This window comes from Pecten maximus, chromosome 3 (genome assembly GCF_902652985.1).
Source record: "Pecten maximus chromosome 3, xPecMax1.1, whole genome shotgun sequence".
Classification (NCBI taxonomy): Eukaryota; Metazoa; Mollusca; class Bivalvia; order Pectinida; family Pectinidae; genus Pecten; species Pecten maximus.
The window spans coordinates 41,368,010-41,392,368 of record NC_047017.1 but is presented as its reverse complement, the minus strand read 5'-3'; the positions used below and the strand labels follow the sequence as shown (position 1 = coordinate 41,392,368).

The window sequence follows — 24,359 nt, the reverse complement described above, 5'->3', positions numbered from 1 at the left end:
AGAAGCCAATGACCTCATGAATGTTGAAAAAATAAATTGGAGACAGAAACGCCGTTTTCGCGGGAAAGTGTCAGACAGTTACAACAACACAAACAAATGCAATTCCATCTACAAAACTTATTCTTTGAGATTTTTGGAGTGATGTTATGTTTTGAACATCTTGGAGACCGTAACAACCTAGGATATATGTAAATACTACATACATCGTGGTTATTTAAAAGAACATGAGAAGAAGAAAAATTCCGACGGCGAGGAGTACTATCTATGGTAATGCGGGCCACGACATTGCTATACATTGTGATGAGGCTAATGTCATGAAAAATGAGTACAATTTTCGCCAGTGCTTTCAATCATACCGAATGTATATACAATGAATAACTTTTAAACATTTAATAAACCAAAAAGTCTTTTGTTATGAAATGGGGCCAGTTGTATGCTAGGATGAAATTCCAGCAAGATTGTCTGATTGAATGACCTTGACCTATGTACTTTCAAGCTCACATGGGTAAAATGTGTTGAAATCTTTAAAAAATGATACACCAATATTACATCTGCATACAGATCTCAGGCGGCTGAAAATTCACGGGCCTCCATGTAGGTGATCGATAACTTGTACATTTGTTGGTATATCTCTGTTTGATTACCAAATAGGGGGTCCAACGTAGTATCAAACAGTAGTGCATGGTTAGAATGCTGTAAATAATTTTATATCGATGTTTCCCCTTTTATTTCCTGATAGGTGAACAACAATGGACATTTATCATTTGAATCAGAGTTGCCAGTGTACCAGGCTAATTTTGTGCTCCCAAATCGGTTTAAGTTGATAGCAGCATTCCTGGCAGATATAGACACAACGTATGCTGGATCAGTATATTACAGGTACGTATGATATCATTGATGTGTAGTGTTACACTGTTTTTATTGTATTTCTAGTGATGAAGAATTTTAAGTTTACGGTTTGATTAAATGACCTTGACCCAATTTAAATATAATTATTGTAAAAACGGATTTACAAACCAAAACAAATAAAAATTAGATCATTGATTTAGGTTTTCTGGGTAATTGTTTTGTCTGTCTGCCAGTGGTATTATACTGTGTGTGAGAGATGTACAGGAATTCATCTACTCTGTACCACAGATTACATGTACACAGCGTGTTACCTCCTGTGTTACACATACCAACAGACATGTCCTGGTATGAGAACTCTGTATCAAGGAGTAGTCTGTAGATATAACATTATAAGATTACTGTTGAGTATGTATATACATCTGATGTTTCCCCAAGGAAATTGCATTTCTATTTCAAGTCAAATGATCTTTCTCAAAATCCATACCTTGGTTAGCCCAATGGTAGTTAATGTTGCATAGTGCATTTTGGAACAGAATGGAAATCAAAATTTGGAAGTTGAATTTGACTTTTTTCAAGTACATTGTACTGAAAGTACTGAAATCTCAGACGTCTATTTCCCATGGTGCTTAGTTGTGCAGGGATTTTTCGGGACCGATTAGAAAAACAAGATGGCTGACTAGAGAGATAATTCATAGATACAAATGTAGTTGTCAATTGTCAATCTAGACATTTATTAGAAACGTGGTTGGTTGTCATGTCATCAAAATGCCTAATGGGTAGCAGTCTGCCAGCGCAGATAGTGAGGTAATGGAAACAGCCTGTCATAGGATTTACAAAGACTTTTTATATGGCTGTGCCAAGATCCCTCTTGGATCTCTTGTTTGTATTGTTTTATGGCTCACTTACAGTTAAAGTAATTAAGGGGATAATTAGGCCTAACACAATTAGAGCTATATCTCTCCCCTTAGTAACCACCCTTAGTAACCACTCTGCTTTCAGGTTTAATGGTAACTGTTATACATTTATGTAATTTACATGTTTCTGAGAAAACTCAGATCAGATCAATTACATTATACATATGTAAACTTAACTTATTTTCCTAATTAATCTTTTTTTTAAATCGGATACTAGTAGTAAAATAAGAGAGAAACAATACTTTATTGAAAGATGTCAATATATTTATGTTAACAGAGAATCTACAGAGACAGCTTTACTGGAAAAGGCTGCTCAAGATATCCAGGCTCATTTTGAAGGCTTTGAAACGTACATCCCCAGAGCCCTTTTTATAGCTACATGGGACAATGTTGGTTTCTTTAGGTCAAATGACACTGTGGTAAGTAGTTACATACTGTATGCTATGACCATCAACACAATGTTGTTCATTTCAGATTGATATTCTGGTCATATGTTGTCATAAAAGTAATGAAATGGCTGACTTAGTGGTGGTAGACACAATGAATCTATAGTCAACATTGCTGGCCTCCTGGATGACGCTACCAATTTCTTCATACAAAAAATATATCTTCTGCTGTGGAAGGGGATTTTGATGTGCTTTTATCTTAGCTCATGCTATGCCAAACAATGCGTTCTTAACATAAAATTCTTTTTCAGTGATGTGTTTCATTAATTACCATTCAAAATTACTTGTATAAATACTAGTATTGCTTCTTCTTTGCTTCGAACTGAAGAAAAGTATGCAACTGAGGTGAATCTTCATACGTTAGCTATGCTTAGGGTTGGATACTGTTAAGAATGAAACGATATCATTCCGATACCAACGAAACGATACTGCATGTGCTTTATCGATAGTGATATTGATACATGTAAATCCAAACATTACATTTATGCTTCATCACTCCAAAAAGTCTTTTTGGAGTGATGAAGCATAAATGTAATGTTTGGATTTACATGCTTCTTACTAAAACAACATATGCAAGCATGAATTTCACTTTTGTTATATGTAATGTACCAATAGCTTACGAAGAAACATGTTACTGTAGAGCAAACCAAGCAGATTTTTACATGTAATGCCAAGAACTGTTTTCAAACAATAACATAAAGCAATGACTAGAAGAACAAGAACAAACACAAAGTAAAATAAAAACAACAAAACGTCTTAGTGTTATATGATTCTTTACATGTATATGTAAAATCAGTAAAATCTATATTTTCATTAATTATGTAGTTTGTACATGGTGCCGGTCTATTTATTTACTTTATAATCAATATCAGTCGCTCATGATAATTTGATAGAGTCTAAAACAGCTCGTCCATTTTAAGTTCATCTGACCCAAAGGGTCAGGATGACCTATAGTCATCATGCTTCATCCGCCGTCGTGCGTCACCTGCGGTCCATAAACTTTTCAAATTTTAAACTTCTTCTCAAGTTCAAACAGTGGAACTGATCGAGCTCTAACTTGTCTGAAATGATCCTCCTGAGATGGTCCTGACCAAGTGTTGTTATTTTTCGGGTCGGTCCGAAATCCAAGATGGCTGCCATGGCAGCCATCTTGAAAAAACACATTTCAAAAACTTCTTATCCAGTTCCATTGAGCTGGAAATTGATGAGGATGTTCAGGAAGGGAAGGGGAGCCAACAAAGTCTTGTTATTTTTCAGCCTCCTTAAAACTTTGACATGGCTGCCACAGCAGCCATTTTATACCATCATGCATGATTGCGCAATCATGGTTTCCCTGAACATCACATATTTCAAACTTATTAAGATCCACCAGTTGGATTAAGCTCGAACTTAACTGAAATGATCCTGAGATGGTCCTGGCCAAGTGTTGTTATTTTTCTGGTAGGTCCGAAATCCACAATGGCTGCCATGGCAAATAGTAGCACTATACTTGCTACTGAGCATGTATAATAGTACAAGGATCTTTAGAGTCAGATGACCGTTAAGGCCCATGGGCCTCTTGTTTAGAAAACGCGTCATTTACCATTATTTTTTTAATGCTTAATTGGGAGCAGTTTGGGAAGCAGTAGACTGTCAAGCTATGTTGTAACAATTGTAAATAATGAAAATAAAACACGGGGAAACAAACAAGCTGGCAACCTCTTGCAATACAGTAGTTTGCATAATTTTCATGTAAAGTAGATTATATATATCTTTGATAAGTCACTTGTCCAGGTCAGTTTCTACTTCCTATTTCAATAAGAAACATCGTGTTTCTAATAATTTTCTGTTATGGATGTCACAACTAGGATACTGAGAATCCAGTCTGTCTATTAGTAATTTCCTACTTTTAACTGTTAATATTCCACTTCAGTTTCCCATACCTGTTACTTCAATCCCTTATACACAACACAGCATATCAGTACTCTCAGCACTTTGATTGATACAGTCATTGTTTGAACTTTCAGTTAAACACTTTTCAAATAGCAATCGCTACTGATGGGGAGAGTTCCTTTGCCTATTTTTTCTACCTGGATGATGGGATTAACTGGATCCGTAGTTCAGGGAAACTCTTACGGGATGATCCTCCTGCTCAAGCTGCATTTGACTCTGGGGAGGGACGTGTTCATACCAAACTACCCCACTCAGGCTCAGAGGAGGTAGCCAAACTAGCTCAGTAAGTGTACCAGGTATATCAAAATCATAACACAGGTATAATGAATAATACATGTACAGTACATAACACAGGTATAACACACATCACAGGTATCACATATAACACAGTTATAACACACATCACAGGTATCACACATAACACAGGTATAACACACGTCACAGGTATCACACATAACACAGTTATAACACACATCACAGGTATCACATAACACAGGTACAACAGCCATCACAGGTATCACACATAACACAGGTATAATGAATAATACATGTACAGCACATAAAACAGGTTTAACACATATCACAAGTATCACATATAACACAGGTACATTGTATAACACACATCACAGGTATCACACATAACACAGGTAGAACACACATCACAGGTATCACACATTACACAGGTATAATACACATCGCAAGTATCACACATAACACAGGTATAACACACATCACAGGTATCACACATAACACAGATGTAACACATAACACAGATGTAACATATAACAAAGGTGGAACACATAACAAGGTGTAACACATAACACAGGTGTAACACATCACAAGGTGTAACACATCACAAGGTGTAACATATAACACAGGTGTAACACATAACACAGGTGTAACACATAACACAGGTGTAACACATAACAAAGGTGTAACACATAACAAGGTGTAACAGTCGTAACACATAACAAAGGTGTAACACATAACACAGGTGTAACATATAACACAGGTGTAACACATAACAAGGTGTAACACATAACACAGGTGTAACACATAACACAGGTGTAACACATAGCACAGGTGTAAGATATAACAAGGTGTAACACATAACACAGGTGTAACACATAGCACAGGTGTAACATATAACAAGGTGTAACACATAACACAGGTGTAACATATAACCAAGGTGTAACACATAACACAGGTGTAACACATAACACAGGTGTAACACATAACAAGGTGTAACATATAACAAGGTGTAACACATAACAAGGTGTAACATATAACACAGGTGTAACACATAACACAGGTGTAACACATAACACAGGTGGAACACATAACAAGGTGTAACACATAACAAGGTGTAACACATAACACAGGTGTAACACATAACAAGGTGTAACACATAACAAGGTGTAACACATAACAAAGGTGTAACACATAACAAAGGTGTAACACATAACACAGGTGTAACACATAACAAAGGTGTAACACATAACACATGTGTAACACATTACAAGGTGTAACACATAACACAGGTGTAACACATAACAAAGGTGTAACACATAATACAGGTGTAACACATTACAAGGTGTAACACATAACACAGGTGTAACACATAACACAGGTGTAACACATAACAAAGGTGTAACATATAACAAGGTGTAACACATAACAAAGGTGTAACACATAACACAGGTGTAACACATAACAAAGGTGTAACACATAACAAAGGTGTAACAGTCGTAACACATAACAAAGGTGTAACACATAACACAGGTGTAACACGTAACAAGGTGTAACACATAACACAGGTGTAACATATAACACAGGTGTAACACGTAACAAGGTGTAACACATCACAAGGTATAACACATAACAAAGGTGTAACACAAAACACAGGTATCACACAAAACACAGGTGTAACACATAACACAGGTGTAACACATAACACAGGTGTAACATATAACAAAGTGTAACACATAACAAAGGTGTTACATATAACAAGTTGTAACACATAACAAGGTGTAACATATAACACAGGTGTAACACATAACAAAGGTGCAACATATAACAAGGTGTAACAGTTGTTACACATAACAAGTTGTAACACATAACACAGGTGTAACATATAACACAGGTGTAACACATAACAAAGGTGTAACACATAACAAGGTGTAACATATAACACAGGTGTAACACATAACAAAGGTGTAACACATAACAAAGGTGTAACAGTCATAAGACATAACAAAGGTGTAACACATAACACAGGTGTAACATATAACACAGGTATAACATATAACACAGGTGTAACACATAACAAGGTGTAACACATAACACAGGTGTAACACATAACAAGGTGTAACATATAACAAAGGTGTAACACATAACAAGGTGTAACACATAACACAGGTGTAACACATAACAAGGTGTAACACACAACACATGTGTAACACATAACAAGGTGTAACATATAACACAGGTGTAACACATAACAAGGTGTAACACATCACAAGGTATAACACATAACAAAGGTGTAACACAAAACACAGGTATCACACAAAACACAGGTATCACACAAAACACAGGTATCACACAAAACACAGGTATCACACAAAACACAGGTATCACACAAAACACAGGTATCACACAAAACACAGGTATCACACAAAACACAGGTATCACACAAAACACAGGTGTAACACAAAACACAGGTGTAACACAAAACACAGGTACTGTTTCACACATAACATAGGTGTTAAACATAAACCAAGGTGTAACATACAACCCATGTAACACATTACACAGTTTTTACACAACACATGTATCACATAAAACACAGGTATAACAATACATGTATCTCAGGTATAACATACACTTGTACATGTGTAACACTTAACGGAAGTGTAACACTTTACACATAATAGGTTTTGCATACAATCCACTTATCAATCTATTTCATAAACAATGAACTAATGTTCATAATAATATCTATGCAGTTTTGCTTTCTAGGGAATCAAATGTGGGTATGGATGGAGTGTGGATGTACAAGATTGGCAACACACTGGGAAAAGACATCAAAGGACCAGGAGAGGGTGATGGGGATGGTAAGTTATAGCTGACAACACAATGGGACATCAGTAGACCAGGGTGATGGGGATGGTAAGTTATAACTGACAACATATTGGGACATCAGTGGACCAGAGTTATGGGGATGGTAAGTTATAGCTGACAACACAGTGGGACATCAGTAGACCAGAGTGATGGGGATGGTAAGTTATAATTGACAACACAGGGGGACATCAGTAGACCAGAGTGATGGGGATGGTAAGTTATAGCTGACAACACAGTGGGACATCAGTAGACCAGGGTGATGGGGATGGTAAGTTATAACTGACAACATATTGGGACATCAGTGGACCAGTGTTATGGGGATGGTAAGTTATAATTGACAACACAGGGGGACATCAGTAGACCAGAGTGATGGGGATGGTAAGTTATAGCTGACAACACAGTGGGACATCAGTAGACCAGGGTGATGGGGATGGTAAGTTATAGCTGATAACACAGTGGGACATCAGTGGACCAGAGTGATGGGGATGGTAAGTTATAGCTGACAACACAGTGAGACATCAGTGGACCAGGGTGATGGGGATGGTAAGTTATAGCTGACAACACAGTGGGACATCAGTAGACCAGAGTGATGGGGATGGTAAGTTAAAGCTGACAACACAGTGAGACATCAGTGGACCAGGGTGATGGGGATGGTAAGTTATAGCTGACAACACAGGGGACATCAGTGGACCAGGGTGATGGGGATGGTAAGTTATAGCTGACAACACAGGGGGACATCAGTAGACCAGAGTGATGGGGATGGTTAGTTATAACTGACAACACAGTGGGACATCAGTAGACCAGGGTGATGGGGATGGTAAGTTATAATTGACAACACAGGGGGACATCAGTAGACCAGAGTGATGGGGATGGTAAGTTATAGCTGACAACACAGTGGGACATCAGTGGACCAGAGTGATGGGGATGGTAAGTTATAATTGACAACACAGGGGGACATCAGTAGACCAGAGTGATGGGGATGGTAAGTTAAAGCTGACAACACAGTTGGACATCAGTAGACCAGGGTGATGAGGATGGTAAGTTAAAGCTGACAACACTGTGGGACATCAGTGGACCAGGGTAATGGGGATGGTAAGTTAAAGCTGACAACACAGTTGGACATCAGTGGACCAGAGTGATTGGGATGGTAAGTTAAAGCTGACAACACTGTGGGACATCAGTGGACCAGAGTGATGGGGATGGTAAGTTATAATTGACAACACAGTGGGACATCAGTAGACCAGGGTGATGGGGATGGTTAGTTATAGCTGACAACACAGTGGGACATCAGTAGACCAAGGTGATGAGGATGGTAAGTTATAGCTGACAACACAGTGGGACATCAGTGGACCAAGGTGTTGGGGATGGTAAGTTATAGCTGACAACACAGTGGGACATCAGTGGACCAGGGTAATGGGGACGGTAGGTTAAAGCTGACAACACAGTTGGACATCAGTGGACCAGAGTGTTGGGGATGGTAAGTTATAGCTGACAACACAGTGAGACATCAGTAGACCAAGGTAATGGGGATGGTAAGTTATAGCTGACAACACAGTGGGACATCAGTGGACCAAGGTGTTGGGGATGGTAAGTTATAGCTGACAACACAGTGGGACATCAGTAGACCAAGGTGATGAGGATGGTAAGTTATAGCTGACAACACAGTGGGACATCAGTGGACCAAGGTGTTGGGGATGGTAAGTTATAGCTGACAACACAGTGGGACATCAGTGGACCAGGGTAATGGGGATGGTAGGTTAAAGCTGACAACACAGTTGGACATCAGTGGACCAGAGTGTTGGGGATGGTAAGTTATAGCTGACAACACAGTGGGACATCAGTAGACCAGAGTGATGGGGATGGTAAGTTATAGCTGACAACACAGGGGGACATCAGTAGACCAGAGTGATGGGGATGGTAAGTTATAGCTGACAACACAGTGGGACATCAGTAGACCAGGGTGATGGGGATGGTAAGTTATAGCTGACAACACAGTGAGACATCAGTGGACCAGAGTGATGGGGATGGTTAGTTATAGCTGACAACACAGTGGGACATCAGTGGACCAGGGTGATGGGGATGGTAAGTTATAGCTGACAACACAGTGAGACATCAGTGGACCAGAGTGATGGGGATGGTTAGTTATAGCTGACAACACAGTGGGACATCAGTGGACCAGGATGATGGGGATGGTAAGTTATAACTGACAAGTTGACAACACAGTGGGACATCAGTAGACCAGAGTGATGGGGATGGTAAGTTATAATTGACAACACAGGGGGACATCAGTAGACCAGAGTGTTGGGGATGGTTAGTTATAGCTGACAACACAGTGGGACATCAGTAGACCAGAGTGATGGGGATGGTAAGTTATAGCTGACAACACAGTGGGACATCAGTGGACCAGAGTGATGGGGATGGTAAGTTATAGCTGACAACACAGTGGGACATCAGTAGACCAAGGTGATGGGTATGGTTAGTTATAGCTGACAACACAGTGGGACATCAGTAGACCAGAGTGATGGGGATGGTAAGTTAAAGCTGACAACACAATGGGACATCAGTGGACCAGAGTGATGGGGATGGTAAGTTATAGCTGACAACACAGTGGGACATCAGTAGACCAAGGTGATGGGTATGGTTAGTTATAGCTGACAACACAGTGGGACATCAGTAGACCAGAGTGATGGGGATGGTAAGTTAAAGCTGACAACACAATGGGACATCAGTGGACCAGAGTGATGGGGATGGTAAGTTATAGCTGACAACACAGTGGGACATCAGTAGACCAAGGTGATGGGGATGGTAAGTTATAATTGACAACACAGGGGGACATCAGTGGACCAGAGTGATGGGGATGGTAAGTGATAGCTGACAACACAGTGGGACATCAGTGATCCAGGGTGATGGGGATGGTAAGTTATAATTGACAACACAGGGGGACATCAGTAGACCAGAGTGATGGGGATGGTAAGTTAAAGCTGACAACACAGTGGGACATCAGTAGACCAGAGTGTTGGGGATGGTTAGTTATAGCTGACAACACAGTGGGACATCAGTGGACCAGAGTGATGGGGATGGTTAGTTATAGCTGACAACACAGTGGGACATCAGTAGACCAAGGTGATGGGGATGGTTAGTTATAGCTGACAACACAGTGGGACATCAGTGGACCAGGGTGATGGGGATGGTAAGTTATAGCTGACAACACAGTTGGACATCAGTAGACCAGAGTGATGGGGATGGTAAGTTATAGCTGACAACACAGTGGGACATCAGTAGACCAAGGTGATGGGGATGGTAAGTTATAACTGACAAGTTGACAACACAGTGGGACATCAGTAGACCAGAGTGATGGGGATGGTAAGTTATAATTGACAACACAGTTGGACATCAGTAGACCAGGGTGATGAGGATGGTAAGTTAAAGCTGACAACACAGTAAGACATCAGTAGACCAGGGTGATGGGGATGGTAAGTTATAGCTGACAACACAGTGGGACATCAGTAGACCAGAGTGATGGGGATGGTAAGTTATAGCTGACAACACAGTGGGACATCAGTAGACCAGGATGATGGGGATGGTAAGTTATAACTGACAAGTTGACAACACAGTGGGACATCAGTAGACCAGAGTGATGGGGATGGTAAGTTATAATTGACAACACAGGGGGACATCAGTAGACCAGGGTGATGGGGATGGTAAGTTATAATTGACAACACAGGGGGACATCAGTAGACCAGAGTGATGGGGATGGTAAGTTATAGCTGACAACACAGTGGGACATCAGTAGACCAGGGTGATGGGGATGGTAAGTTATAGCTGACAACACAGTGGGACATCAGTAGACCAGAGTGATGGGGATGGTAAGTTATAATTGACAACACAGGGGGACATCAGTAGACCAGAGTGATGGGGATGGTAAGTTATAGCTGACAACACAGTGGGACATCAGTAGACCAGGGTGATGGGGATGGTAAGTTATAACTGACAACATATTGGGACATCAGTGGACCAGTGTTATGGGGATGGTAAGTTATAATTGACAACACAGGGGGACATCAGTAGACCAGAGTGATGGGGATGGTAAGTTATAGCTGACAACACAGTGGGACATCAGTAGACCAGGGTGATGGGGATGGTAAGTTATAGCTGACAACACAGTGGGACATCAGTGGACCAGAGTGATGGGGATGGTAAGTTATAGCTGACAACACAGTGAGACATCAGTGGACCAGGGTGATGGGGATGGTAAGTTATAGCTGACAACACAGGGGGACATCAGTAGACCAGAGTGATGGCGATGGTAAGTTATAGCTGACAACACAGTGGGACATCAGTAGACCAGGGTGATGGGGATGGTAAGTTATAGCTGACAACACAGGGGGACATCAGTGGACCAGGGTGATGGGGATGGTAAGTTATAGCTGACAACACAGGGGGACATCAGTAGACCAGAGTGATGGGGATGGTTAGTTATAACTGACAACACAGTGGGACATCAGTAGACCAGGGTGATGGGGATGGTAAGTTATAATTGACAACACAGGGGGACATCAGTAGACCAGAGTGATGGGGATGGTAAGTTATAGCTGACAACACAGTGGGACATCAGTGGACCAGAGTGATGGGGATGGTAAGTTATAATTGACAACACAGGGGGACATCAGTAGACCAGAGTGATGGGGATGGTAAGTTAAAGCTGACAACACAGTTGGACATCAGTAGACCAGGGTGATGAGGATGGTAAGTTAAAGCTGACAACACTGTGGGACATCAGTGGACCAGGGTAATGGGGATGGTAAGTTATAGCTGACAACACAGTGGGACATCAGTAGACCAGGGTGATGGGGATGGTAAGTTATAGCTGACAACACAGTGGGACATCAGTAGACCAGAGTGATGGGGATGGTAAGTTAAAGCTGACAACACAGTTGGACATCAGTGGACCAGAGTGATTAGGATGGTAAGTTAAAGCTGACAACACTGTGGGACATCAGTGGACCAGAGTGATGGGGATGGTAAGTTATAATTGACAACACAGTGGGACATCAGTAGACCAGGGTGATGGGGATGGTTAGTTATAGCTGACAACACAGTGGGACATCAGTAGACCAAGGTGATGAGGATGGTAAGTTATAGCTGACAACACAGTGGGACATCAGTGGACCAAGGTGTTGGGGATGGTAAGTTATAGCTGACAACACAGTGGGACATCAGTGGACCAGGGTAATGGGGATGGTAAGTTATAGCTGACAACACAGTGAGACATCAGTAGACCAAGGTGATGAGGATGGTAAGTTAAAGCTGACAACACAGTTGGACATCAGTGGACCAGAGTGATGGGAATGGTAAGTTATAGCTGACAACACAGTGGGACATCAGTAGACCAGGGTGATGGGGATGGTAAGTTATAGCTGACAACACAGTGGGACATCAGTGGACCAGAGTGATGGGGATGGTAAGTTATAATTGACAACACAGTTGGACATCAGTAGACCAGGGTGATGAGGATGGTAAGTTAAAGCTGACAACACAGTTGGACATCAGTGGACCAGAGTGATTAGGATGGTAAGTTAAAGCTGACAACACTGTGGGACATCAGTGGACCAGAGTGATGGGGATGGTAAGTTATAATTGACAACACAGTGGGACATCAGTAGACCAGGGTGATGGGGATGGTTAGTTATAGCTGACAACACAGTGGGACATCAGTAGACCAAGGTGATGAGGATGGTAAGTTATAGCTGACAACACAGTGGGACATCAGTGGACCAAGGTGTTGGGGATGGTAAGTTATAGCTGACAACACAGTGGGACATCAGTGGACCAGGGTAATGGGGATGGTAAGTTATAGCTGACAACACAGTGGGACATCAGTAGACCAAGGTGATGAGGATGGTAAGTTAAAGCTGACAACACAGTTGGACATCAGTGGACCAGAGTGATGGGAATGGTAAGTTATAGCTGACAACACAGTGGGACATCAGTAGACCAGGGTGATGGGGATGGTAAGTTATAGCTGACAACACAGTGGGACATCAGTGGACCAGAGTGATGGGGATGGTAAGTTATAATTGACAACACAGTTGGACATCAGTAGACCAGGGTGATGAGGATGGTAAGTTAAAGCTGACAACACAGTAAGACATCAGTAGACCAGGGTGATGGGGATGGTAAGTTATAGCTGACAACACAGTGGGACATCAGTAGACCAGAGTGATGGGGATGGTAAGTTATAATTGACAACACAGGGGGACATCAGTAGACCAGAGTGATGGGGATGGTAAGTTATAGCTGACAACACAGTGGGACATCAGTAGACCAGGGTGATGGGGATGGTAAGTTATAACTGACAACATATTGGGACATCAGTGGACCAGTGTTATGGGGATGGTAAGTTATAATTGACAACACAGGGGGACATCAGTAGACCAGAGTGATGGGGATGGTAAGTTATAGCTGACAACACAGTGGGACATCAGTAGACCAGGGTGATGGGGATGGTAAGTTATAGCTGACAACACAGTGGGACATCAGTGGACCAGAGTGATGGGGATGGTAAGTTATAGCTGACAACACAGTGAGACATCAGTGGACCAGGGTGATGGGGATGGTAAGTTATAATTGTCAACACAGGGGGACATCAGTAGACCAGAGTGATGGGGATGGTAAGTTATAGCTGACAACACAGTGGGACATCAGTGGACCAGAGTGATGGGGATGGTAAGTTATAATTGACAACACAGGGGGACATCAGTAGACCAGAGTGATGGGGATGGTAAGTTAAAGCTGACAACACAGTTGGACATCAGTAGACCAGGGTGATGAGGATGGTAAGTTAAAGCTGACAACACTGTGGGACATCAGTGGACCAGGGTAATGGGGATGGTAAGTTAAAGCTGAAAACACAGTTGGACATCAGTGGACCAGAGTGATGGGGATGGTAAGTTAAAGCTGACAACACTGTGGGACATCAGTGGACCAGAGTGATGGGGATGGTAAGTTATAATTGACAACACAGTGGGACATCAGTAGACCAGGGTGATGGGGATGGTTAGTTATAGCTGACAACACAGTGGGACATCAGTGGACCAGGGTGATGGGGATGGTAATTTATAGCTGACAACACAGTGAGACATCAGTGGACCAGAGTGATGGGGATGGTTAGTTATAGCTGACAACACAGTGGGACATCAGTGGACCAGGATGATGGGGATGGTAAGTTATAACTGACAAGTTGACAACACAGTGGGACATCAGTAGACCAGAGTGATGGGGATGGTAAGTTATAGCTGACAACACAGTGGGACATCAGTGGACCAGAGTGATGGGGATGGTAAGTTATAGCTGACAACACAGTGGGACATCAGTAGACCAAGGTGATGGGTATGGTTAGTTATAGCTGACAACACAGTGGGACATCAGTAGACCAGAGTGATGGGGATGGTAAGTTAAAGCTGACAACACAATGGGACATCAGTGGACCAGAGTGATGGGGATGGTAAGTTATAGCTGACAACACAGTGGGACATCAGTAGACCAAGGTGATGGGGATGGTAAGTTATAATTGACAACACAGGGGGACATCAGTGGACCAGAGTGATGGGGATGGTAAGTGATAGCTGACAACACAGTGAGACATCAGTGATCCAGGGTGATGGGGATGGTAAGTTATAATTGACAACACAGGGGGACATCAGTAGACCAGAGTGATGAGGATGGTAAGTTAAAGCTGACAACACAGTAAGACATCAGTAGACCAGGGTGATGGGGATGGTAAGTTATAGCTGACAACACAGTGGGACATCAGTAGACCAGAGTGATGGGGATGGTAAGTTATAATTGACAACACAGGGGGACATCAGTAGACCAGAGTGATGGGGATGGTAAGTTATAGCTGACAACACAGTGGGACATCAGTAGACCAGGGTGATGGGGATGGTAAGTTATAACTGACAACATATTGGGACATCAGTGGACCAGTGTTATGGGGATGGTAAGTTATAATTGATAACACAGGGGGACATCAGTAGACCAGAGTGATGGGGATGGTAAGTTATAGCTGACAACACAGTGGGACATCAGTAGACCAGGGTGATGGGGATGGTAAGTTATAGCTGACAACACAGTGGGACATCAGTGGACCAGAGTGATGGGGATGGTAAGTTATAGCTGACAACACAGTGAGACATCAGTGGACCAGGGTGATGGGGATGGTAAGTTATAGCTGACAACACAGGGGGACATCAGTGGACCAGGGTGATGGGGATGGTTAGTTATAGCTGACAACACAGTGGGACATCAGTAGACCAGAGTGATGGGGATGGTAAGTTATAGCTGACAACACAGGGGGACATCAGTAGACCAGAGTGATGGGGATGGTAAGTTATAGCTGACAACACAGGGGGACATCAGTAGACCAGAGTGATGGGGATGGTAAGTTATAGCTGACAACACAGTGGGACATCAGTAGACCAGAGTGATGGGGATGGTAAGTTATAGCTGACAACACAGGGGGACATCAGTGGACCAGGGTGATGGGGATGGTTAGTTATAGCTGACAACACAGTGAGACATCAGTGGACCAGGGTGATGGGGATGGTAAGTTATAGCTGACAACACAGGGGGACATCAGTAGACCAGAGTGATGGGGATGGTTAGTTATAACTGACAACACAGTGGGACATCAGTAGACCAGGGTGATGGGGATGGTAAGTTATAATTGACAACACAGTGGGACATCAGTGGACCAGGGTGATGGGGATGGTAAGTTATAGCTGACAACACAGTGAGACATCAGTAGACCAGAGTGATGGGGATGGTAAGTTATAATTGACAACACAGTGGGACATCAGTAGACCAGAGTGATGGGGATGGTAAGTTATAATTGACAACACAGGGGGACATCAGTAGACCAGAGTGATGGGGATGGTAAGTTATAGCTGACAACACAGTGGGACATCAGTGGACCAGAGTGATGGGGATGGTAAGTTATAATTGACAACACAGGGGGACATCAGTAGACCAGAGTGATGGGGATGGTAAGTTAAAGCTGACAACACAGTTGGACATCAGTAGACCAGGGTGATGAGGATGGTAAGTTAAAGCTGACAACACTGTGGGACATCAGTGGACCAGGGTAATGGGGATGGTAAGTTAAAGCTGACAACACAGTTGGACATCAGTGGACCAGGGTGATGGGGATGGTTAGTTATAGCTGACAACACAGTGGGACATCAGTAGACCAGAGTTATGGGGATGGTAAGTTATAGCTGACAACACAGTGGGACATCAGTAGACCAAGGTAATGGGGATGGTAAGTTATAGCTGACAACACAGTGGGACATCAGTGGATCAGGATTTTTAGTTATAGTTGACAATACCCTGACAGGTCTCCATATAGAACAGCTCTTCTATAATCCTTGCTTCTATTACAGTGATAATCTTTGACCCTGATACGGCTTCCCAGATCTGCCAGAGGGAGGGAACACACCCTCAGTGTCACAGCAGTGCCCGCTGTCTGGATTTTGAATTTGGCATTTGCTGTGCTTGTATCCCACCCAGCTATGGCAATGGACGCAACTGCCTCACATTTGGTAAGTTTTCCAATGTACATGTAGTTTCTTTCTATTTACATTTACCATGTTCACCACATGAGTAATTTTAATGCGTATATAGATCCATTCTTTCTGTATAGGGCAGTGAATACAGGTACCCTTTCTTTTTTTACCAAGCATTGTTTTATGTAACATAACTATCAATGTTAGCTGCTGTGTTTGCTGTTGATAGATTATCTGATTTTTTGGTGTTTATACCTTTGTAGAAGCACCTCAGAGACTAAATGGTAAGGTGTTTGGGACCCTCAATGGTATCTCCATTGACAACCTGGACATGCATGCCTACGTTGTAACATCAGATGGCCGCGCTTACACAGCCATCAGTCAGGTAACTCCAGAGCTGGGAGCCCTCATGCTCACACTGAATACCATTGGAGGAATCATCGGCTGGATGTTTGCCCTCCCCAGTGGTCCCCTGGCCCGCAACGGCTTTATGATCACAGGTAATAAGGTGTACAGCTTGTATTACATAGATCAGCAGCTGAAATTATCTGTTATCAGGACTAAAATCTCACCAGTCATCATTACTATCATTTAGACAAACAGATATTAAAAAACTGAGATGTATGATTATACTTAATACAGTATAAACACAATACATAAGATCTGATGCTAATATTAGGATTATACACATAATATACACATTCTTACTGATATGATTTATCATCATAATCTTAAATACATCGTACTACATCAACACGGACATTTTGATATACTTGCATAATATTCTGTTTATGTGATATAGGTGGAGAATTAAACAGAACTGTGGTCATTTCCTACCAGAGTGGAGAGGTGGTCACTTTACGTCAGAGATTCTTTGGTCAAGATACGCTTGACCAGACAGGTCTGGAGACACATATCAGTGGAGTTGTCCCAGAAGTGGTGAATGGTGGCAAGGTCACCGTCGGGGACTACAAGGAGGAGTATGTTCACACTGAACGAGGTAAGTAATCCGGGTCTCCTCCTATATCCCTTAGCATTGGTCATATTAACAAAAACCAGGATAGCTGTAACCCTTCCACGGGGAAACCATGTCACTCTGAACCATTTATTTTTTACCAGTGAAATATCAAAAATGATTCATTCTACAAAAGTGATATTTTTCACTAGTGAAAAAAATCATTTTCGTTATTGTACCAATCAAATCATGTAGTGCTTACAAACCACAATGGGGAAAGTTAAAAGCTGACCTGGTATATTTTGATATAAAAATGTATTAAACAGAATATGGTAGTGATTAACTAGAAACCATGGTTTCTGTGCCACTGAAAACTAGAAACCATGGTAGTGGTTAACTAGAAACCATGGTTACTGTGCCACTAAGAGTCGTGGTAGTGGTTAACTAGAAATCATGGTTACCGTGCCACTGAGAACTAGAAACCATGGTAACTGCGTCACTGAGAACTAGAAACCATGGTTACTGTGCCACTGAGAACTAGAAACCATGTTTACTGTGCCACTGAGAACTAGAAACCATGGTAGTGGTTAACTAGAAACCATAGTTACTGTGCCACTGAGAACTAGAAACCATGGTAGTGGTTAACTAGAAACCATGGTTACTGTGCCACTAAGAGTCGTGGTAGTGGTTAACTAGAAATCATGGTTACCGTGCCACTGAGAACTAGAAACCATGGTAACTGCGTCACTGAGAACTAGAAACCATGGTTACTGTGCCACTGAGAACTAGAAACCATGGTTACTGTGCCACTGAGAACTAGAAACCATAGTTACTGTGCCACTGAGAACTAGAAACCATAGTTACTGTGCCACGGAGAACCATGCCTGGTAGTGGTTAACTAGAAACCATGGTTACTGTGCCACTGAGAACCATGGAAGTGCTACTTGTCTTAGATCCTAGACATATGTAAGCCAAGACATACATCATACTGAAAATGTACTTGTGATAGTAATAAGTTTCCTCGGTTGTTTAGGTCTGATCACCTCCTCTTCCACGCGGACATACCTTGTGGATGATGTTGCGTACCAGTACACTTGGAATCAGACGATCATGTTTAACGAGTGTATCTATGACCCTCAGCCACTGCGTGACACAATGAGGCTTAGCAGCAAGCGCAACAGAGTTATTTATGACAACCTCAATGAAATTCTGCGATATGCTATGACTAACCAGATAGGTGCACTTACTGGTAAGTACAATCATACAACTAGGGCCAAGAGAATAATTGAATTTCTTGAATCTTCAAACTTCTTAACAACTCAAATTTGATAAAAGGTTTCCTAGATGTTGATAGAGATCTGTTTGTAGGGTCCGACCCATGCCGTAATGCAGAGGAGGTGTGTGGCCAGCACTCTGAGTGTATACCCGATGGATCATCCTTTATCTGCTCATGTCTGTCAGGATTTCAGGAAGATGGTGGTTCTTGTCAAGGTAAGGATACTACAAATAGAAGTTATCTTCAGTAACATGACCATGTATAACTATATAACTTTACTTATCAATAGACAAATACTTATACATTATATATATTGTTTTATTACAGTAATGCCTTTGATTTTAATTAACTATATGCATAAGCTATATTTTGAACTTTTGCATGAACTATTGAACACCTGGGACATTTCAGAATTTGGTCACGTGTGAACTATTGAAACCTGTGATGTTTCGAAATTAAGTCCTACCATTTCAAATGTTTAAGTCACTCAGATGTCAACAATCATTGCAACTTCTGGACTTTCTAAGTGTGTTTTAGTGATTATGTAATAAAACAAATATATCATGGGTGTCTGTGTATTTGTCCATAATATTTGACCCTCAGTACTGGTAATCTCTTTTGGAACTTACAGAAATCATGACTTACTTTCCAGATATTGACGAGTGTAATATTTACTCTGACCTCTGTGATGTAAATGCACGCTGTTACAATGTGCCAGGCAGTTTCCAGTGTCAGTGTGCACCTGGTTACCGTGGGGATGGACGAATTTGTACACGTAAGTAGTCAACTAACATTGATACCTCAAGGTCATGCTAGTCATGGGATTATAATATAGATATGTGGCATTGCAGACATGTGATATGATACAGACATGTGACATGATACAGACACGTGACATGATACAGACATGTGATGTGATACAGATATGTGACATGATACAGACATGTGACATGATACAGACATGTGACGTGATACAGACATGTGACGTGATACAGACATGTGACGTGATACAGACATGTGACATGATACAGACATGTGACATGATACAGACATGTGACATGATACAGACATGTGACATGATACAGACATGTGATGTGATACAGACATGTGATGTGATACAGACATGTGACATGATACAGACATGTGACATGATACAGACACGTGACATGATACAGACATGTGATGTGATACAGACATGTGACATGATACAGACATGTGACATGATACAGACATGTGATGTGATACAGATACAGACATGTGATGTGATACAGACATGTGACATGATACAGACACGTGATGTGATACAGACACGTGATGTGATACAGACATGTGATGTGATACAGACATGTGACATGATACAGACATGTTATGTGATACAGACACGTGACATGATACAGACATGTGATGTGATACAGACATGGTGACAGGATAACAGACTGTGACATGATACAGACATACATGATACAGACATGTGATGTGATACAGACATGTGACATGATACAGACATGTGATGATACAGAAATGTGACATGATACAGACATGTGACGTGATAACAGACATGTGACATGAACAGACATGTGACATGATACAGACATGTGACGTGATACAGACATGTGACATGATACAGACATGTGATGATACAGATACAGACATGTGACGTGATACAGACATGTGACGTGATACAGACATGTGATGTGATACAGACATGTGACATGATACAGACATGTGACATGATACAGACATGTGACGTGATACAGACATGTGACATGATACAGACATCATGATACAGACATGTGATGTGATACAGACATGTGACATGATACAGACATGTGACATGATACAGACATGTGATGTGATACAGACATGTGATGTGATACAGACATGTGACATGATACAGACATGTGATGTGATACAGACATGTGACATGATACAGACATGTGATGTGATACAGACATGTGATGTGATACAGACATGTGATGTGATACAGACATGTGACATGATACAGACATTTGACATGATACAGACATGTGACATGATACAGACATGTGATATGATACAGACATGTGACATGATACAGACATGTGATGTGATACAGACATGTGACATGATACAGACATGTGACGTGATACAGACATGTGACATGATACAGACATGTGACGTGATACAGACACGTGACATGATACAGACATGTGATGTGATACAGACATGTGACATGATACAGACATGTGACATGATACAGACATGTGATGTGACACTGACATGTGACATGTAAGATTCTAGGAATGTCTTCATCGAGTCAACAAATTCTGATACCATGTATATATTTGTTATTAAAGGTGAAGTCCAGATGTGTGGAAGTGACATTTGTCACGAGAATGGCCGCTGTGTATACAACAGCGACTTAGGAAAGCCAATGTGTGAATGTCGTCAGGGATATCGTGGTGATGGAGTCACCTACTGCTCTGCTGGTAATACGCAATTTTTGTCTTGCATGGGATAGAGCCATGAAAGTGACAAGTACATCAGTACATAAGCTATCATAATGGAACCTGGAATATACTTATATCTATATACATGTATAACCATTAAACCCACAATTCAAAGTTCAGAATTTTAACAAAAATAAACTGTTAATTTGACTTTGATAATTGATTAGGCCATGTTAAAGTTTTCCGTTTAGCCAGGTTTTGTCTATGTACGGGCATACCTACACATTTCAGATTTTTAATTTCACCTACAGTTTAATGCTGATTGGACAAAGCAGGGGGTTGAGCTTAATCTTTGATTTTTTTTATTTGTAGAAATACTTTGTAGCAATAAAATCTTTAAAAAAGATTTCAGGTAATTACAATGTACAACAATAAATATGATTTAAGTGATATGCAGAAGCAGACACACATACATAAAAATACATTGTAATTCGATCTTGTTACTTTTTCATGGTCAAGATCACAGACAAACAGTTCTCTTTAAATATTAACCTTATTAATCCTTAGGTAAGATTATCAATTTTCCTGGATTTGTTTTTGCAGAATTCAACTGTAATGAGGTTGATGTATGTCATCAGGATGCCGAGTGTGTTTATGATGACCAAGAGGACAAGTACATCTGTGAATGTAACGAGGGATACAGTGGGGACGGCACTGTGTGTGAGCAGTACGGCATAGGTAAGATACTCACAGGTGTAAAAAAGGCATCAAGGTGTACAGGTTAGGAACTTACAGGTGTGCAGTAAACATGTGTAGGATACAGGTTAGGAACTTACAGGTGTACAGTAAACATGTGTAGGATACAGGTTAGGAACTTACAGGTGTACAGTAAACATGTGTAGGGTACAGGTTAGGAACTTACAGGTGTGCAGTAAACATGTGTAGGGTACAGGTTAGGAACTTACAGGTGTACAGTAAACATGTGTAGGGTACAGGTTAGGAACTTTCAGGTGTACAGTAAACATGTGTAGGGTACAGGTTAGGAACTTACAGGTGTACAGTAAACATGTGTAGGGTACAGGTTAGGAACTTACAGGTGTACAGTAAACATGTGTAGGGTACAGGTTAGGAACTTACAGGTGTACAGTAAACATGTGTAGGGTACAGGTTAGGAACTTACAGGTGTACAGTAAACATGTGTAGGGTACAGGTTAGGAACTTACAGGTGTACAGACAGTTTTCTTCATTCATTTATTTGCTGGTACAAAAATTTTAATTATAAAATTTAATTATTAACAAATGAGATGATAAGTGTATAGCTATCAAAATCACAAGTATAGAGGTAGAAAGAATTGATTGTTTTTCCCTTGTTTAATCTTGTGATTTCCTTTAAACAGACTCTGATTGCAGTCTGTGCAGTGAAGATGCACAATGTTTGTTTGACCCTAGCAGATTGGTGCGATACTGTCAGTGTAACCAGGGATACTCTGGGGACGGCCAAACATGTACTCCTATCAGTAAGTATAGTACCTGGGGACGGCCAAACATGTACTCCTATCAGTAAGTATAGTACCTGGGGACAGCCAAACATGTACTCCTATCAGTAAGTATAGTACCTGGGGACAGCCAAACATGTACTCCTATCAGTAAGTATAGTACCTGGGGACGGCCAAACATGTACTCCTATCAGTAAGTATAGTACCTGGGGACAGCCAAACATGTACTCCTATCAGTAAGTATAGTACCTGGGGACGGCCAAACATTTAAGCCCATCAGTATTTAGTACTCAACCACCCAGGTGACACAATCAACCACCCAGGGTTCACAATCAACCACCAAAGGTGACACAATCAACCACTCAGGTGACACAATCAACCACCCAGGTGACACAATCAGCCACCCATGTTGCACAATCAACCACACAGGGTACACAATCAACCACCAAGGTGACACAATCAACCTCCCAGGTGACACAATCAACCACCCAGGTGACACAATCAACCACTCAGGTGACACAATTAACCACCCAGGTGACACAATCAGCCACCCAGGTGACACAATCAACCACCCAGGTGACACAATCAACCACACAGGGTACACAATCAACCACCAAGGTGACACAATCAACCACCCAGGGTTCACAATCAACCACCAAAGGTGACACAATCAACCACTCAGGTGACACAATCAACCACCCAGGTGACACAATCAGCCACCCATGTTGCACAATCAACCACCTAGGTGACACAATCAACCACACAGGGTACACAATCAACCACCCAGGTGACACAATCAACCACTCAGGTGACACAATCAACCACCCAGGGTACACAATCAACCTCCCAGGTGACACAATCAATCACCCAGGTGACACAATCAATCACCCAGGTGACACAATCAGCCACCCATGTTGCACAATCAACCACCCAGGTGACACAATCAACCACCCAGGTGACACAATCAACCACACAGGGTACACAATCAACCACCCAGGTGACACAATCAACCACCCAGGGTTCACAATCAATCACCCAGGGTACACAATCAACCTCCCAGGTGACACAATCAATCACCCAGGTGACACAATCAACCACCCAGGTGACACAATCAGGCCATCGTTACAGATGTTTTGGCGTCCTCATTCTATTGACTTTGTGTTACCCTGACTGCCATAGAACTTTACATATATTTTCACAACAATCACATCTTTTACAAGTTGATGTTACACCTTTGGAAATCAAACAGGCCCCCCTACTATAAATAAGGTTTTAGATATCCTAAATGTAGCTATTTTTTAGAATATTTTTTTTCGATTCTCGTGAGACTTAACATACATTTCCAAATTACAAATGTAGTTCCTGATGTTAGAGGATAA

The 24,359-nt window shown here is 41.6% G+C and overlaps 1 protein-coding gene across 1 annotated transcript in view; it reads left to right on the top strand.

Moving 5' to 3' along the window:
* The window catches only part of LOC117324199 (nidogen-2-like), a 54,130-nt gene that overhangs the window by 6,908 nt on the left and 22,863 nt on the right, over nt 1–24,359 (top strand). The window contains exons 2-14 of the mRNA XM_033879941.1: nt 740–879; nt 2,041–2,182; nt 4,216–4,424; nt 7,160–7,254; nt 16,702–16,860; nt 17,088–17,324; nt 17,627–17,824; nt 18,813–19,028; nt 19,148–19,270; nt 19,708–19,830; nt 21,392–21,523; nt 22,088–22,222; nt 22,882–23,001. Coding sequence (XP_033735832.1) covers nt 740–879; nt 2,041–2,182; nt 4,216–4,424; nt 7,160–7,254; nt 16,702–16,860; nt 17,088–17,324; nt 17,627–17,824; nt 18,813–19,028; nt 19,148–19,270; nt 19,708–19,830; nt 21,392–21,523; nt 22,088–22,222; nt 22,882–23,001 — 2,029 coding nt within the window. The remainder of the gene's footprint in view (nt 1–739; nt 880–2,040; nt 2,183–4,215; nt 4,425–7,159; nt 7,255–16,701; nt 16,861–17,087; nt 17,325–17,626; nt 17,825–18,812; nt 19,029–19,147; nt 19,271–19,707; nt 19,831–21,391; nt 21,524–22,087; nt 22,223–22,881; nt 23,002–24,359) is intronic.